The sequence below is a fragment of the Antedon bifida genome, chromosome 4 (genome assembly GCF_963402885.1).
Source record: "Antedon bifida chromosome 4, ecAntBifi1.1, whole genome shotgun sequence".
Lineage (NCBI taxonomy): Eukaryota > Metazoa > Echinodermata > Crinoidea > Comatulida > Antedonidae > Antedon > Antedon bifida.
The window spans coordinates 8992679-9012128 of NC_136229.1; the positions used below are offsets into that span (position 1 = coordinate 8992679).

At 32.4% G+C, this 19450-nt stretch overlaps 3 protein-coding genes across 3 annotated transcripts; 1 reads left to right on the plus strand and 2 right to left on the minus strand.

The window, feature by feature from the left end:
* Positions 1-262: 262 nt before the first annotated feature.
* On the minus strand, positions 263-4627 carry LOC144839158 (uncharacterized). Its single transcript, XM_078694473.1, has 3 exons — positions 4586-4627; positions 517-675; positions 263-406 (listed from the first exon to the last, which is right to left on the minus strand). Exons 1-3 carry the CDS (start codon positions 4625-4627, stop codon positions 263-265), a joined length of 345 nt encoding a protein of 114 aa, XP_078550599.1.
* Positions 4628-5575: 948 nt separating this feature from the next.
* On the plus strand, positions 5576-7186 carry LOC144840561 (uncharacterized). Its single transcript, XM_078696411.1, has 3 exons — positions 5576-5769; positions 6093-6211; positions 6697-7186. Exons 1-3 carry the CDS (start codon positions 5633-5635, stop codon positions 6819-6821), a joined length of 381 nt encoding a protein of 126 aa, XP_078552537.1. The 5' UTR covers positions 5576-5632; the 3' UTR covers positions 6822-7186.
* On the minus strand, positions 7019-19301 carry LOC144840560 (uncharacterized). The gene is made up of 14 exons (XM_078696410.1): positions 19193-19301; positions 18463-18626; positions 17777-17888; positions 16925-17050; positions 16152-16318; positions 15811-15930; positions 15265-15318; positions 14697-14822; positions 14013-14086; positions 13386-13493; positions 13077-13179; positions 12649-12758; positions 8758-8925; positions 7019-7991 (listed from the first exon to the last, which is right to left on the minus strand). The coding sequence occupies exons 1-14, from the start codon at positions 19299-19301 to the stop codon at positions 7892-7894; spliced, it is 1641 nt and encodes a 546-aa protein (XP_078552536.1). The 3' UTR covers positions 7019-7891.
* Positions 19302-19450: the final 149 nt, after the last annotated feature.

The window sequence follows — 19450 nt, forward strand, 5'->3', positions numbered from 1 at the left end:
CTATCTTCTTTGTCTTTCCCCTTCTCATCCTCATCATCAAATCTTTGGATTGGTGTCACATCAATGATAGTGTTTGCTGCTTCAGCCTTTAATAAGTTAAACAAATAGTAATTTCCATCTTTATTAAGTTAATAAATCTAGAATAAATTAATACGCCAGAGTATTATAATAGTAATAACCGTGTCCTTCTGTCTTTTCTCATCTTTCTTTTTTTCTTTCTTTTCCTTCTTCTCCTCATCTTTCTTTTCCTTCTTTTTTTTCTTTATTTCCTTTTTATTCTTGTTCTTTTCTTTTCTCTCCTCTTTTTTGTTCTTTTCTTCATCACCTTCTCCTTGTCTTTCTCCACTTCCTCCTCCTCATCAAATCTTTCGATTGGTATCACATTAATGTTTGTGAGAGCACTAGACTATAATATATAGAAAATATAAAGTTATTGATAATAGTTAATACTTACCAGGCATGGTAAATGTTTAAAAAAGTTAGGCAGTTGTTAGGCCTAATTATTATTTGTCATACCATTTGAACAAATTCATCGTAGAACGGTTTAAGCCTGTCCTCAGCTTCACCTGTAGTTGCCAAAGTAAATAGTTTGTCGTAATTATGATCATCAATAAGTGTAGCAGCAGCAAAGAAGGCGGCAGGTGCAGCTGCAGCGTCTGAAGCAGATGGTATGACCTATAAAACGTATTTGTAACTGATTATTTAATCAAGTTTAATCATTAATTTAATTAGTAAATACATAAAACAATGAATGATGTAATGTAATAAAAAATTTAATTAAAATTAAACAATAAATAAAAATCAAATCATGAATGACTTCACCACATACTAAAACATCAAACAACTATTCTATCTATGGCCAATCAATTTATTACTTAAATGCAATTCAATATAGAAACTTCTATGTAAGCTTGATTATGAAAACATAACAATAAAAAACACAACATTCACAAAAATAGATTTGTTAGTAGTTATAAATACAGTATATTATTGCAATAGTTATTAAAGAGAAAAATGTAAATTACATTAATTAAAAAATATAAATACACAACAAAACAAGGTTTAGTTTATTACAACAACAATATAATAGTCTAGGACCTGGGTCAGATTTGTATGTATTTAATTTAGGAGAGAATATCTCAACTGTTATAGGATAATTTGACCCCAAGGAACAACATGGGATATGTGCCAAATTTGCTATCCGGGGCGAACATGCCCAAAACCGGGGTCAAAGGTTAAAAATGTGTGGTTCTTATATCTCGACAACCACTTGTCGTACAGATTTGGTTTTGGTGACAAATTGTTCAGAATATACATATTTATATTCGGTCTAACACAACTTTTAGCGAAAAAATGACCGGAAATGCTTTTACTGACCTTTGACCCAAAAATGACCAAAAAACACATTTTTGGGGTAAATTATTGTTTAAAATGCAAATGGACAAACTGTATGGTATCAAATGAAAGCATACATAATGTGCTACCCACTGCTACCCAACTTGTATTGAAAATATTTAATTATGAAGCTAATTGTGTGGAAAATGTGCATATTTTGATTAATTTTATAGAAAAAATGAATATTTGGTAGCGTAATTGTTATGTTTATTTATATAATATTAAATAATTTAAGTGTTTGGAAAAACTATTTGGTATCAAATGAAAGCCCATAAAATGTTCTATCCATTTCTACCCAACTTGTATTAAAAATCTGTATTTATGATGCTAATTTTGTTAAAAATGTGCATATTTTATTATTTTTTTACAAAAATGAGTATATTAAATAGTGTAAATTTATTTTGGTTTATTTATAATATTAAATAATTCAAATGTTCTTTTGGTGTCAAATTGTTCAGAATATACATATTTATATTCAGTCTAACACAACTTTTAGCGAAAAAATAACCGGAAATGCTTCTACTGACCTTTGACCCTAAAATGACCAAAAACACATTTTCGGGTTAAATTATTCTTGAAAATGCAAATGGACAAACTGTATGGTATCAAATAAAAGCATACACAATATGCTACCCATTGCTATCAAACTTGTATTGAAAAATTTTAATTATGAAGCTAATTGTATGGAAAATGTGCATATTTTGATTACTTTTATAGAAAAAATGAATATTTGGTAGCGTAATTGTTATGTTTATTTATATAATATTAAATAATTTAAGTGTTTGGAAAAACTATTTGGTATCAAATGAAAGCCCATAAAATATTCTATCCATTGCTACCCAACTTGTATTAAAAATCTGTAATTTATGATGCTAAGTTTGTTAAAAATGTGCATATTTTATAATTTGTTTACAAAAATGAGTATATTAAATAGTGGAAATTTATTTTGGTATATTTATAATATTAAATAATTCAAGTGTTTGGAATATCTTCGTAAATTTACCAAGCATTTTGAACCAATTTTTATTGTTTTATCACTTTTAGATATTAATTATGTTGTATTTTTTTATATCTAGGCTAAGGGTAGTCTAGATCAAATTATCCTATAACAGTTGAGATATTCTCTCCTAAATTAAATTCATACAAATCTGACCCAGGTCCTAGACTATATGACATTAATTTTAACTAAAAATATTATTCATATTGGGTGTTACTTTGTCCAATATGGTACATTTATTGGTGGACATCTTGGATTTGACACCCTTAAACTTTTTTAGAAAAATTGCAACATCTTTTTTTTTTTTACTTTACAACTTAGAGAAAAAAAATGACACACAATTACATACACTTGAATTATTTAATATTATAGGCCTAAATAAACCAAAATAAATTTCCACTATTTAATATACTCATTTTTGTAAACAAATTATAAAATATGCACATTTTTAACAAACTTAGCATCATAAATTACAGATTTTTAATACAAGTTGGGTAGCAATGGATAGAATATTTTATGGGCTTTCATTTGATACCAAATAGTTTTTCCAAACACTTAAATTATTTAATATTATATAAATAAACATAACAATTACGCTACCAAATATTCATTTTTTCTATAAAAGTAATCAAAATATGCACATTTTCCATACAATTAGCTTCATAATTAAAAATTGTCAATACAAGTTGGGAAGCAATGGGTAGCATATTGTGTATGCTTTCATTTGATACCATACAGTTTGTCCATTGCCATTTTAAAGAATAATTTAACCAGAAAATGTGTTTTTGGTCATTTTGGGGTCAAAGGTCATTAGAAGCATTTCCGGTCATTTTTTCGCTAAAAGTTGTGTTAGACTGAATATAAATATGTATATTCTGAACAAGTTGACACCAAAAGAACATTTGAATTATTTAATATTATAAATAAACCAAAATAAATTTACACTATTTAATATACCCATTTTTGTAAAAAAATAATAAAATATGCACATTTTTAACAAAATTAGCATCATAATTACAGATTTTTAATACAAGTTGGGTAGCAATGGATAGAATATTTTATGGGCTTTCATTTGATACCAAATAGTTTTTCCAAACACTTAAATTATTTAACAATATATAAATAAACATAACAATTATGCTACCAAATATTCATTTTTTCTATAAAAGTAATCAAAATATGCACTTTTTCCATACAATTAGCTTCATAATTAAATATTTTCAATACAAGTTTGGTAGCAGTGGGTAGCACATTATGTATGCTTTCATTTGATACCATGCAGTTTGTCCATTGGCCTTTTAAAGAATAATTTAACCCAAAAATGTGTTTTTTGGTCATTTTTGGGTCAAAGGTCAGTAAAAGCATTTCCAGTCATTTTTTTGCTAAAAGTTGTGTTAGAACGAATATAAATATTTATATTCTGAACAATTTGACACCAAAACCAAATCTGTACGACAAGTGGTTGTCGAGATATAAGAACCACACATTTTTAACCTTTGACCCCGGTTTTGGGCATGTTCGCCCCGGATAGCAAATTTGGCACATATCCCATGCTGTTCCTTGGGGTCAAATTATCCTATAACAGTTGAGATATTCTCTCCTAAATTAAATGCATACAAATCTGACCCAGGTCCTAGACTATAAATAGAAACTATACTACAGGATATAGTGAATATTATTCAATGAAAAATATAACATTAAAACATAGGCAAAGTATTATATTTATAAATATTCAAACTAAATTAAATGAATTTCACATTACTAGATATAACATTAACTAAACAACATGAACCATTCAAAGTGCCCAACCAAAAAAATGAATATATTTTATGTGGTGTTTAGTCTTGATCTGGTAACATCTAGCCGGCCAATATATAGGCGATCAAAGAGTATTGACAATAACATTTCATTTAAAATATATATTTTTAAAACATTCAAAACAGTTCTATATAAATAACAGTATTTGTTGTATGAATCAACAACGCGTATGTTGTGCAAGCTCGCATAGCAACGCACAGAAAATTGTGTTAAAATAATTCGCATCAAATTTTTACCAGTAATTAGTGTAGTTTTACTGGGCCCCCGTGAGCCGGAGATGGATCAAACTTTTCTTTTAACGACAATTTTCCTTTAATTATCGAACTTAAATAGTAGTATCTGATTTGGAACAAAATAATTTGACTTTTAACTTACCACGTGGACGACGTTGGTCGAGTCTTTCTTGCAACAGAGCATATTTTTAGCAGTGCGATACAATAATTTAATCAAGCTTGTTCTTCGTCAAACGCGAAACGTAAATTGTGAAGAAGGAGAATACGCCGCATAACACACTACACAGTAAACATACGTAACCTAGTAACCACGCACAATCTTGCGCGCCTTTTTCTTAGCACATGCGCACAAGCTAATTTTTATAAAGCGCGATTACGCAACTTAAACTATGGTTTGACGAACTCATGACAACCTGAAGTTTGAAACTTATTTTTGTTGAAATGAAATAATTATTAGCCGTTTAAAAAATATATTATATCTATCAATATATACAAAAGAAATTGAAAAATGACTAGGCCTATTATTTTCGTTTTAAGATGAAATGACTTGGTGGTTCGAATCCCATGAGCAACTTCTTTTTACTTTATAGTGAGAGAGATTATTTAGAGGGTTAGGTTTAGTTATAATTATTTAGGAAGTAGTTTGGCTATCTTTCACAACACATGGAGGTTTACTTTTACATTTAAACGTAGTAAATGTTTATTATAAGATTCAGTTATATAAGATACTTAACTGTTATATAATCTATTTATATAAAACGAATATAACATACATACCTACTAGCCGCTTTCTGTCTACGCCCTCCTAAATAGAGTAAATAGAGAGTGACGTCATTTTTGGTATGCTCTCAAATTTCATGAATAAAATTGTCAATACACCTGATTCTATCGACTTTTTAAAGTTAAAACTACGAGCGATCATTATATTTGAAATGGAAATGGAATATTTATTGATCATTTGAATTGATTGATCATTTAATTCAAGATCACATTTTTATTATTAGGCCTACCTCCTGCTCTATGGCAGTAATACTGTTGTAACCCCTAATGCACCTGTAAACGATATGCAAATTAGCTTATGTAGACAATAACCAATCAGAATACTGTAATCTTACGCTACGTTTTTTTTTGTGAACTTATTTGCACAGACCAGTTTACGTTCATATTGAATTTGGCTACCGTTTACAGCATGGACCGTATACAATGTATCTGCATTTCCCTTGTTCTAGGCCTGATGGTGTCTGGTGTGGAGCCAAGATTGTCAGCTCTTTTTACTTACCAATACACGGAACCTCCCATGCCTCCTATGAGGAACTGCCCCTGCAGGTAAAGTACCGTAGCCTACACAATTAGTGTAAGAATTCCTAGAGAGTAGGATAGAATAGAATTCACAATGTTATCACTATTTTATCACTATATAACTTAATCACCCACCGTTCTAAATTGACTAAACCCGTCATTTCCTAAAGGTCTACATTATATAAACGGCGCAGGAGATTCTTTCTTTTATGCCAGGCGTTTCCAGAATGTTTGTCTTTTAACACAAACAAGTTGTAGAACAAAATCATTATACATTTGTTTTTATCTATAATATTATATCTTTGTATAACACATGTTCATGCCTTGTAATTGTGTGCTTTTTTAAACAGCTCTAACCCGTGTGACAATATGGGAGTGTGTGTAAATGAACCAACAAATTCGTTTAGATGCGCCTGTCAAGGGAAATGGCATGGTCCTACTTGTGATGACTGTGAACCAGTGGCAACATGTAAGTTACAGTAGAACACCTACTAAGGGGACACCATCGAGGACCAACAGAGTGTGTCCTTAATAGGGTTAGCCTTATATTGAAACATAACATAAAGCCCTTGTACGTATCACGAGAAAGTGTTCCAAAGGGTGGGTTTAAGCCGATACTTAATTCGCCATTTACGTGTTGGGTTTAGAAATGCCTGGTGAGGTCCGAACGTTCCTATTACCAAGGCAACAGGACACTGAGCTCGCCTTGCCAAGATTGGAACTCGTAACAGTCCTTTGATCATATATCTGGCTGCGACAAAAACAGTCTACTGTGTAAATAACCCAGCGGCGCGTGGTGTTTAGTGAGGTTAAAACAGACCGTGTCGCAGCCACAGATAAACCCTTTGGTCTCCGGAGCTTAGCATCCTGCTATAAATTTCCTTTCCTGCTATAACCCTATTCTAACTGAGAATATATCCAAATTTATTTTAATAAATGTATTTTTATTTGCAGTGGTCTGTAAAAACAACTGTGCATACAAACACAGTGGTGTGTGCAACGACGGTGGTATAGCATCGAAGACGTCACGGTGTCAAGTTGGTACGGACTGTAATAACTGTGGCGCACGGTGTCTGTAAATGGATGATCTACGACAATAATGGATTATGTTAGTTGTAACAAAAAACACATGATGATAAAAGTAATCCCATGTAGACAAAAACATGTTAAGGGAGATGTTTTTGTTGTCACCATTTAAGATACCAACGATAACAAACGAGCCTTGGGCCACGGTTACCGTTTATATTAAATGCGGACTTTATACAACTCCTATGCATTGGTTTTGATGTAGACCTTTTATTTGAAAATGTCTTAAAAACAGTAGATAAACCAGACTCGACAAATTGAACAGTAGCCAAATTGGTGAAACAGCAGTAAATGTATATATAATTATAAATAACACATAATTATTCTGAACAAGGAAATAAAAATATTAGTAAACCCACTGTGTTTCTTGATTTATTAAATTGCGTAAAAATATAAAAATACAATGTACAATAAATAATTTTGGAAAAGATATCAAAGTTCTGCATGGGAGGAAAGGTTTGATTTAAAGAACTGGTTAATTGTAAATATTTCGTTTGAACTGCATCATTCAAAGTAGACTCGTGTCTCAATACCAATTTGAATTAGTTCATAAAAACGTTTAAAATACCATGGTAAAGATTGATCCCCCACCCCTCATATGCAGAGCTGTGAAAAAAATATACAATTAATTTCACGAGGTAAGATATGAAAGGTTATATTAATATAACAAATTATCTTTCTCATGGAACTATTTACACCATTGTACGAATATGAAACATTCATTATTTGTTTTATAACACCTACTTTTAACGAGATGCTAGGCTAAAGCATTCGAAAAACAGTGGTTCAATTTTGGACACCGAGTAGAACAATTACAGATGACGTGCACTACAGGTCCATCAAACATGATTAGTCAATGACCTCTTGCCGCGCATGTTTGCTTAATCCATGTGGACGAAAGATGAACGAGCAAAACGAAACTGCTGTACTTGATTGTACATAACATTGCACTCTCGAGAGTGCAACAAGGACATTCATTTTATATCATGTGACCCGCAATCGTCCAATCAAATGACTTTGGTGTGTTAAAATACTTCATAATGTTCGGGTCCTGCAACTACATTTAGTTAAGCCATAGACTAGAGTGGTTTTTCCGTGCTTGTTGAGGTCCACATGACAGACTGGCTTTCAATTCTACATCTTTCACCATCCTATCAAACGATCTAAAAGTACATTTAAAGAACGAGAAAAATGTAACTTGCAGCTACATAACAAAAGGAATAGAGGCTGGCCGTAGTGTTAAAACATATTCTTTTCATGGGATTAGGTACCCTTAATAAGGTTTCAACTGTATTGGCATTGTCTATGTCAATTATACTACAGTATATATTGTGTAAGTCTCATATCCCACCCATTACATTCAGACATCATTATTAGACGATCAGGTTTCAAATTCTCAACACACTGTACATGGCATGCAATTTATAAAATCAAAACTTTGAAAGATAAAAACTATGGTACAAAACATATCTCAAAATTGTAAAGATTTTGACAGTAAAGTTTCTTTTCAATCACCATTTATAACATATTGTAGAGTAAATTTTTCCTCTAGACAAAGCAGATCAAATAATAATAATAGTTTATTTCACATATAAGCAAGCTCTCAATGCGCTGCACATTATTACCCCAGTCATTGTTAGATCAAACACATATGGAAACATGTTCCCATGATAATGAAGCAGCAACCAGTGCAAATTTCTGTCTTGATCTAACTGGTACCCATTTTATACACCTGGCTGGGTGGATAGAGGCAAATGTACGTAAAGTGTCTTGCCTAAGGATACAAGCAATGTGGTGAGAGTTGGATTTGAACCATGATCTCACGATCAGTAATTCAACACACTGCTCCACAAACTTTTTCTATGATTAACTATCACAGTTATTCCAAAAATTCAAACAGATATGGTTCCTTAAAATTCAAATACTAACTGATTACTCTTTGATGTTCCACGATCTGCTGATGATGATCTCCTTGCGGCATTCCGCATAATCTGTTTAGTCTCTTCTCGTTGTTTACTGAAAACTTTACTGCGGGCATCTTTTGCAGATATCTGATGCCACAAATACTCTCTGTGGAGGTTGTCTTCTTCTTGTACCCTAAACAATAAAATATTTAGAATTTATTTAATTTTTACAATTCTCTCAAACTGTCTATGTACCAATACAAAATAAAGAAAAAAATTGGTTTAAGAAAAGTTAATATAAAATAAATACTGAAAGATGTACAGTAAGAAATAAAAATGGGTTGCTTCCACGAAAGAGAAAAAACATATTTATTTTATTTGATATCATCTTTAATAAGCCTATACGGTTCCAATAAAAAAGAAACTGATCATAAAGAGGACCGTCGAAAAAAACATACAAATATAAACATATAAAATATTGTATACTGAGAACAAAATTAAGAGTATGATGACATCATAGTAGAATATTGATTTTCAGGTAGCTTATAATTCTATTTCTATTTATTTAGGATGTTTTTCATACAAGAATAGCTAACAATACTGTTGAAGGCAACACCTTGGACCTAATTTTTAGCAATAGGCCTGAGTTGTTCAATATTGAACAAATTGAAGGTCTGGGTAAAAGTGATCATGTGGGTGTGAAATTTAATATGAATGTAAAGTTAACTGGTTTTCGAAAACTACCAAATAGATCAAAATTTCTGTACTCAAAACTTAACCCTAACCTATTACACGAAGAATTAGAATCTGCAGATTGGAATTCGTGTCTAGTTGTAAATGATGTTGATACATCCTGGATAAATTTTAGGGATATGCTTTTGAAAGTGTTTAATAAGATCGTACCTAAAGGCAAAGGTAGTGTTAAAAAAAGACCTCTGTGGATATCCCAAGAGGTTGTCAGGTTAAGTCGAAAAAAGAAAAGAGCCTATAAAAAGGCTCAAGCAAAACCAGAAAATGTTAATCTATGGGACAGGTATAAGGTAATTAGAAATAATGTAAAATATATGTGTAAAAAGAGTTACTATGAATATGTAAAACAATTCGCAACAAACTCAAAAGACCAAAAACCTTTTTGTGCGTTCGTTAATGCTAAACGACATAAATGCTTTCCAACAAGTTTTAAGTTTGATAACATCACAACAGATGATCCTAGGTTAATTGCTAATAAATTTAATACATTTTTTCATAGTAACTTTTCTAAACCTGTACCCAATGATAACCAGATGATAGCTTCACTGGTTGATCCTCCTCTTTCTGATCTGCTGATTAATGAAGCAGATGTTAAAAGTCTGATTACTTCTTTAGATGGGAATAAATCCCCAGGGCCTGACTGTATATCCCCTAAAATGCTTATAATGTCATCTTACACAATCATTGGTGTTTTGACTGAGATATTTAATATCTCAATTAAAACCGGTAAAGTCCCAGCTGACTGGAAAGTAGCCCATGTAGTACCTATACATAAATCAGGCCCTAGTGACAATGTTGTAAACTATCGCCCCATCTCCCTGACGTCAGTGGTTGGGAAAATGCTTGAGCGCTTTATTGGAAAGCACATGGTTTCTCATGCTGATAAACTTGGCCTTTTGCCTTCCACACAACATGGTTTCTGTAACAAAAGATCGTGTGTAACACAGCTTGCCACAATTTACCACCAATGGGCTAAATTTTTGGATGTAAATAAACCACCAAGAGTTGATGCTGTGTTTTTAGATTGGTCAAAGGCTTTTGACAAGGTTTGTCATTCAGTTCTCATTAATAAGCTACAAAAATATGGCTTTGCCGGTAAGCTCATGAGCTGGTTACAATCTTTTCTGATTAACCGTAGCCAAGCAGTGTTATTCAAAGGTTCACTTTCAGATTGGAAAGATGTATTATCGGGGGTACCCCAAGGTTCCGTGTTGGGACCTATTCTTTTTAATTTGTATACATGTGAGCTCCCATCAGTAGTTAATTCAAATATTGCATTATATGCAAGTGATACTGTCTTGTTCAGAGTAATAAATAATCAAGATGATTGTTTGAAGCTTCAAGACGATCTAACTGCCATAGCCCTATGGGGCACTGATAATTATATGTCTCTAAATAACAGTAAATGTAAGGTTATGTCGATCTCTAGATCGAAACAGTATTTTCATTATACAATTGATAATAAAATACTAGAAAGTGTAACAGAATACAAGTATCTTGGTGTTACCTTGTCTTCAGATTTGAAGTGGAATAAACACATCTCTCTGACTACTGGTAAATGCAATAAACTTGTTGGATTTATTAAGAGGTGTGTTAGAACCAATGATCAGACCGTTTTTCCTAAATTATTTAAGTCTATCATTAGGCCTGTATTTGAATACGCTTCACCTGTCTGGTTTCCATTTCTGCAAAGCACCATCAATCAGATTGAATCTGTCTGAGACGCTTTACACGATCATGCTTCCCACGTTTTTTTCACATGGATTATGACATGCGGCCGTCATACGAACAAAGGTTACGGACTCTAAAATTACCCACGATTTATAATAGACTTAAATTCATCCATGTTAAATTTGTTGTGAAGTGCCTCTGTACAGATTTCCTAATTGATGGTGCTTTGCTACCTAAACCTGTTGAACGTAGAAGTGAGAAACTTGTTTTTTGGACATGAGAAGTCTCGTACTAATGCTTTTTTACCTCCGCCAAGGAGGTTATGTTTTCACCCCTGTATGTTTGTGTGTGTGTGTGTCTGTGAACAGCCTGGAGGCCACAGTTTTTATCCGATTCTCACCAAATTTGGCAACAATGATCTATGACCAAAAAGCTCGGACGAGTTCAAATTTGAGGGGAAAAGGTCATAGGTCAAGGTCACAACTAACAAAAAACTATTTTACTGCCTAGAGACCACAGTTTTTATCCGATTCTCACCAAACTTAGCCACAATGATCAATGACACATCATATAATTGTGGTTAAATTTTGAAGGGTCAGGGTCAAAGATCAAGGTCCACAAAAAACAAAACAAAAAAAGAAATAAAAAAATAATAAAAAAAAAAAAACCTCAGTGGGACTTGAACCAGCGATCTCAACTGTGAGAGGCTGGATACATAACCATTACACCACACTGTCATCCACAACTTTGTAGTGTGCAGTTAGCATATTTACACTTAGAACTAATAAAAACAATTTAAAAAAAAATATTCAGGGGGCATTTTATGTAGGGGAATTTTACAGTAGGCGGAGGTTTGTACTCTCGGAGTACCCTCTAGTTTTTATTCTGTTTTTATTTCATTTCCACGGATGTGGGATGAGATTCCGGTATATATCACAGACATGTTTATTTATAATGATTGCAATTTTTATTCTGTTTTATATAAATTCTATGTTACCGGATTGTTAAATGTTTAACCTTGTTTCTGTTATTTTGCCACCAGCACTATCAGGAGAGTCTTTTATAGCGATATTTTTGCTTTTTGACAATCCGCCAGGACAGTGTCCTGCGTTTTTCATGCTTGTTTTTGTTTATGTAATTTATGCTTTTTGTATTATTGTTTTTATTTTTCTGGATAATAAATGAATATGAATATGAATATTTTTACTTCTAATTCAATTCCTAAAAAAAATAGTATGTATTCTTTTTCTATTATTTTTATGCATGAATTTTGCATTTCCACATTTTATTGTATGCTGCCTATTTTTGGAATAAATGTTAAGTGAGTGTGTAGTAGTTTGTAGGATGTCTGAAAAGTAATACTGCATGTTACATAAGCAATCTCTTGGCACATGAAAGCAGGTGAAAAATAACCTATTATTGTCACCTAAGAGATATTTCTTTCTTAGAAATCCAATATTACTACTTTATAAAATTACACTTGTATATCAGTTACCTTTTCATAAGCTGTTGGTGTGTCTTTTCCCTCTCTACTCTCTTTTCATGAGCTCTTAAAGCCTTCTGCTCTGCCGTCCACTGACTTTTAACTGATGCCCTCACTTGGCCCTACAATTAAAACATGGATATATATACAAAAATAATAAGTCTTATATCAAAAATATCTTACTACAAAATTCTAATACAATAGAACACCTATTAAAAGACACTTTCGGGACCCAAAAAAGTGTCCCCTTAATAAGGATGTCAATAGAGTTGGCTATAATGTTCAAATATTGCTCCTGGTTGGTTTCACAAGAAAGTGTCCCCTTAATAGGGGTGTCCTCTTAATAAGGGTGTCCTAGGGCAATGCTTTTTGCATTGTGGTTTTATTCAAGTAGAGAAAGGGAGTAGGAGAGAGATTGCCAGAATGTTTACACTATTTACCCTATTAACATAATTATTCAGCTCTTTCTGCCAATCCTCCAAATCATTCTGGTACTGCTTTTGAGTCTGTTGATTTTTTAATTTTCTTTTAGCTTCTTTCTGCCTAAAAAAATGTGTATAAAAATAATATGAATTATGATTATGACTCATCATACAAGACATAATGATCATGGAGGAATTATTATAGAAATAAAAAATGTTTAAAAGTGCGATGGTACAAATAATTTCATGAGGTGAAAGATTAGAGGTTTTTAAATTTATATATAATATACACTGTGGACCGTCTTTTGTTTCATCAATAAAACTTACTTTCTTTCCAGAAATTGCTGCATGTTCTGCCAGCTCTGATTGCTACATAGCCTCTCCATATTGATTTGTTTCAATTGGATATTTTCTTCTAATAATTTCTGCTCCTCACTGTAAAAAATAAAGATGATGTAATAATGCACTTAATTGTTTTTGTTGTGTCTTATACTACATATTTGAGCTTGGAAAAAAATAAATCTTCACATGATTTCAATCCCTGTATATGCTCTAAGAGGGCATATACTTAGGCTGTGCCTAGCCTCCAGCGCAGAACTCAGCTTTTTCCAGCTATAAGTATACAAGTAAGTAATGGAACAGTCTTTTAATTTTTTGTATTGACAGTCAGACCATAGAGATATTATTCACTATAATATCTCTATGGTCAGACATAGTGGATGATAAAGGGTACTATTTAGGAAGTGACAGATTGTCACTCCACGTCAGTGAGTGGTCAGTCATTTTAATATAGAATGACCACTCAATCCTTGACAGTTTGTGAAGACAATAATTTATAGATTTAATACAATTCTTTCTCCATCAAGTCTATTGCTTGTTTTTTTATTTGAACAGAAAAAAGGTTAATTGCTTTTAGGTCATGTTTTGGGAGTTTTAATAACAAAAAGTACTTACCTTATTTGGTCATCCAGACATTTTTTTCTTGCTTTGTGGCCAACAGTTTTCTTGTGGTTTTTTTCCTGAACGTCCTGTGAAAATATTGGATATTTCTATGATCACTCACTCTTTATGCCAAATTATTATGGTTGTACTTTCTTTCTATATCTACAGTACCTTAGTTTCCTCAGGGCTTGATTCATTTACTTTATTTGATTTGGTCAAAAATATGTATACCAGATAAAAGGTAAACAAAAAAATATAACAAGCAATAAACATAAAAAGGAGTTAAACTAGCATAAAACTACAATAAAATAATAAAAAGTGGAAAAACATGAGTTAAAATACAGTCAAATAAAATGATAGTAAATTATGTTTAAAATTGCAGAAAAAGATAAATGTACAATACAAGATACATTTAAAAGTGGTTTGAAAATGTTTACATTATTTGGCAATACAATATTAGTTGACCAGAATAGCTAATAGAATCCACAATTACTTTATTTCTGTTGGGATTTTGAAATATTTCCCTAGCCAGGCACATAAAGTCAAAAGTAAAAACAGCATCACTATCTAATCGTAATAACAAGATCAGTCTAGAAAAGTTTACTTCTCATATTGTAATGGGTGAATAAAAATAAAATTAATAAACAAGACTACTGTATCATGCAAATCTTTATCATTTAACATTAAGCTTCTTACAGATTGCTTGGCTTTTATTTCTTTAAATCTCTGTTGCTCTGCTTTGTTCAACCTTCTCTGTTGATGCTTCTCTATAGCCTGTTGGTAATCTTCTATTTCTTTTTCATACTGTTTCAAAGCGAGCTCCTATTTTTGGGGGAAATATTAACATTAGTCGGTGAGAAAGACATGGATACATATTTTTAAGATCAATATGCTACATTACTAGACAAAACAATGTAAACATATAACTTGATTCATTAAAGAAAAATAGCTCATTGGGGTATAATTGGGATATAGTATATATTTTTACTAGTCATGTTATTTACTAGCCCATCCTAGCAATAAAATGTAATAACTTATAAATGATAGGCACAGATGTTTTTTCCTTGTTCTTGCACTTGGAATTGCTTAAAGTTTTCCACTAACCCACTGGTCTCAATGAGATTAAATTGTAACTATTTAAACTAATGAAGTCTAGCTGACAGCTAGATGAAACTGTTAAGTCAAATTGATATTGGTTTACAATCAATGAACTACATATCAATATACTTAAACTAAATTTATACCATCAACTTTATCCTCTTACCTGTTTCCTCTTTCTCCGTCTTTGGTCTTCAAGTTTTGATAGTAGTTGATGTCGCTGTAAGAATTAATTAATTATTTTACACAAAATTAATGGTTGGTACTAAAAATGAATGGAACTGCATGGTTTTTTAATTTAGTGTGTGTACCTTCTGAAATCAGGAAAGAACACATTGTACGTTATGTATAAGGTGTCCAAATATATATCTTTGAGGTTCTCAGAAATTGATTATACAGCAGAACACCTCCATTGGGACACTCCTATTAAGGGGACACTTTCCTGTAAAATGATCAAGAGGAAATACAGTGAACTCTCTGGCCAAAACATGTCTGGTTTTATGGAAAGTGTGATATTCAGAATGTGTTTTTAATGATAAAAAGGAATTAATGACATTTTGGTCCTATTGAAAGAGTTGACTGTATATGTTTTAACACTACAGCTAGCCCCTATTTAGAGGACACCCCTATTTAGTAGACATCCCTATTAAGGGTCACACTATTGGGTCGTGAAGGTGTCCACTTAATAGAGGTTCTACTGTATATTATTTACCCTCATTTTTTCTTGCTCCTCAATCATGCTCTGTGAATGCAGACTCCGTTGTTCAATTTCTTTTAAAGCATTTTTAAGGCGAGCTTTTTCTTCTTTTCTAATAAATTCTTGAGATGCTTTCTGGAAAAAAATTGAATTGATCAAAATTTAAAAATTATGTGTAGCTACTACTGTAGTACTTAAATAAATATAATACACTGAAGAATATATGAAATTCAAAGCACTTTATTGTATTACATTACATTTATCGCATTTAATGTATTGTATTGCTCAATAGGCCTACAGCAAAAGTGCAAGTACTGGCGCTGTACAAGATATGCTAACCAAAAACGCAAGCTTACTATTCTTTTCTGTTTCATGCGTTCTTTATGTATAAGTTCATTCCTCATTGCTAACTTTTCTTGAAACTTTCGTTCTCGTATTCTTAGCTTTTTTTCATCTTCTTCCCAAGCTATCTTGACCTCATCTCTCAGAGTTTCTTCTGGTTCCTTGGGGCTAAGCTTCTCCTCTAAAGTTTAAAATGTAAAAGTTAAATACAATATTGTATAATGTACAGTTGTCAAAAAATAAAGCTCTGTCTACACTATAAAACTAGTTTGACAAAAAAAGTGTGCCCAAATATGGTAGTGATATGACATCATCGTGCATATATGGGCACATCACATTTTTTGTCACATAAAGTTTGATAGTGCAGACAGAGCTTATGGCATTTAAACCATGTGATACTTTACACACCGATCCTATAGAGTAAAAAATGCTTATTAGTCCATAGTATGGTACTAGGCCCCCCTATTGGTTTACCAAAGGTGAAAAATTCATTGGTGACAAATTTTCCACAAAGCACATAGGCATTGCCACACTTAGAAAGTGCCTAGCATACTATATTTTATACCACACCTTAAACGATAATGGCCCATCCAAAAGTGTCCACTGTCGGAAAAATCAATCAGACCAATGTGTAAAAAAAATGATTTTGAGATGTTACTGCCCGAGAATTTTTAAATAACGTCCTCTATGTTTTGATATTTTTGTTTATATAGCACTCTCTATGGATTGGCACACTTTTATACAGTCTCCTGATATTTCATTTGTCCAAGTTGTACCTCTGAGTTACCTGTAGACAGACTGCATAAATAATCTCCATACATATCAGCAGCGGGCAATCGTTTTGAGCTATCCAATCTTGCTTTCTCCTCAATTATAATTTTCTCACGTACCTGCCGACATTTCCTTAGCAGATCTAAAAATTAGAAAAATATTATTTGAACTAGTTCATCTATATTGAAATTGCAATATATATGCATATTGTAGGTTTATTAATATTAATGAATGAATTGATGATTACCGCATGCCTTGGTTTATGACTGAATCAGGGTCTTTTGGTATTTTAAAGAATTTTAACGGCTTTTTAATGATTTGATTTACTGTGTACTTGTATATATTATATTGTTGTTAGATTCTTTTGAATTTTTACTTTGTACGTTGTTTGCAGAATTATTCAGCCGTTGGCTGCCTTCTGTTTGTACTATTTATGTGTTTTTTTATGAATAAATACCTATATATATATATATTGTATGTATGTTGTATTAATGAAGGATTAAACAAAGAATCACTTTCTAATATTTGAGCAAACTCAGTTTGTTATAGGCACTGGTAAAAAAGCAAATGATATGCTGACTAAATGGTACTGGCACTTCTATACACATGTGTATCTGACATATGTATCTATACAGTGTAGAAGGCTCTATAATTATCCATACCACAACAAAAAGAGATTATACCTAACTAACAAGCCCCTATCCTAACAGGCCTCTTTGCTAGACATGTGGGGTATTCTAGAGGATAACCAACAAGTAGACTCGAACAAGCCGGTAGATAATGTAGGGCTACCGGGACATGACATACAGTAGGTGTGCACTAATGTACACTGTAGTGTAGTAAAATGTGTAGGCCTCGTAACATTTACCAAGTCTCTGTCTTTCTCTGCATTCATATAAATTCTGAAGATGTCTCACTGATGAAACTCCTTCATCATCTTCAATGTAATCTTGCAGTGGTTTATGCAACAGTTCCATGGGCTAAACCAAAAGAAAAGATTGCATACTATTACTAATACATATCGATAATTTGTGCAGACAATAATCTTGTAGGATATTAAAACTTTCCAGATAACTAAGTCTTTGAAATAGCACTATACATTTAGACAGAATTGTACTGTACTGTACAATACAGTATCCCCATATGTCAATCTCTATTAAACATGAAATTTGTATTATTATCAATGTTGTGGTCTTGTTAGTCTTTTTCATCTGATTTTGATTGAAAATGGCTCAAACTTTAAGGTATGATTGTAGAGAGGTTATAAAGAGGTTATATTCAATTGATTGGGACTCTAAAATATCACCACCCCAATGAAAGGGGTGTTGTTTTTGTTTATGAGATGAATAAAGAGATTTATGTTATGTTATGAAAGGTGCATCAGGGGCAGTGATTCAAACAAAACAATGGGGTTAGTCACATCAATGAAGAATGGCTTTATTATCCAAAAAACCACAGTAGGTTTTGCTACTAGTATTGCAAAATACTGTAATTTATGTGGAAAATTCACTCAAAAATAATGCAAATTGCATTGAAACAGCTTCCCAATCTTACCTTGATAGCTAGTCTTGTACATGCTTCAAGAGATCGTGGACTAGTGAGGATGTAGTGCGAATCCTCAGCTTCAGCACTCTCAAAGTTATACAGGTCTAATTTCAACATCTTTTTGTTTGGAGGAATTGATGGTAAATTGATTGGTCCTTTTATAATAATAAATACTGTAAACAAATTACAATTTTTAGTTTCATTAGGCTAGTTCTAAAAATATATACAATACAAGGAAGGGTCAAGGCTGCAAGCCTCTATTAAAAATGTCATGTGTGTCTTAATTATATTTAGGCTTAATAACTACATTTTATTAATTATTAAGCTAGCCTCCTGCTAGGCCTACTTACTACTGACTGTAGGCTAAATCATTATTATCAATAAAATATTATACACATGGCCGGTGACTAGCTTAGGCTTAGTTAGGTTACCTCTTTAGCTAGCGCCACTCCATACAAGGCAACCACATTCTCGACCTTGACTGATATCATATTTCTAAGTTAGGCCTAGAGGATAGCCATAGGACCAGGCTCGTTTGGAGCTCCCCGACAAGGCTCAAGCCACAAAAGCCCCGAACCGCACCTTCTTCTACTGTTTTAGGCCTAGCCATCCGTGCGGGTATTTTAGGCTATTTCTAGCATATATTCTGTGGTATATTTGATTTATATCGATATAACCATAAAGCATATAACAATATATGGATTATACTATATATGTTTGTTTATTTAAATCAACTTACACAGCAAAATAACACAACAATTAAACAGCTTTTCTTTTGTTTTCAATCTTCCCGCTGACGCGCCACCAACGGCAACGCGTTGTATTATTATGACGCGCCGATAGTGCATTTTAATATTGCATTGTTAGTGTCTCAGCCCTAGAGTAGAGAAAATAGAAACGAATATTGGAAATTAAGAACAAACCAGAATCTTTGAGTGTCACTTGACTTCAGTAATAAGGTTTTTGAGAGGTCTAATCAGTTGCTAACATTTCACAG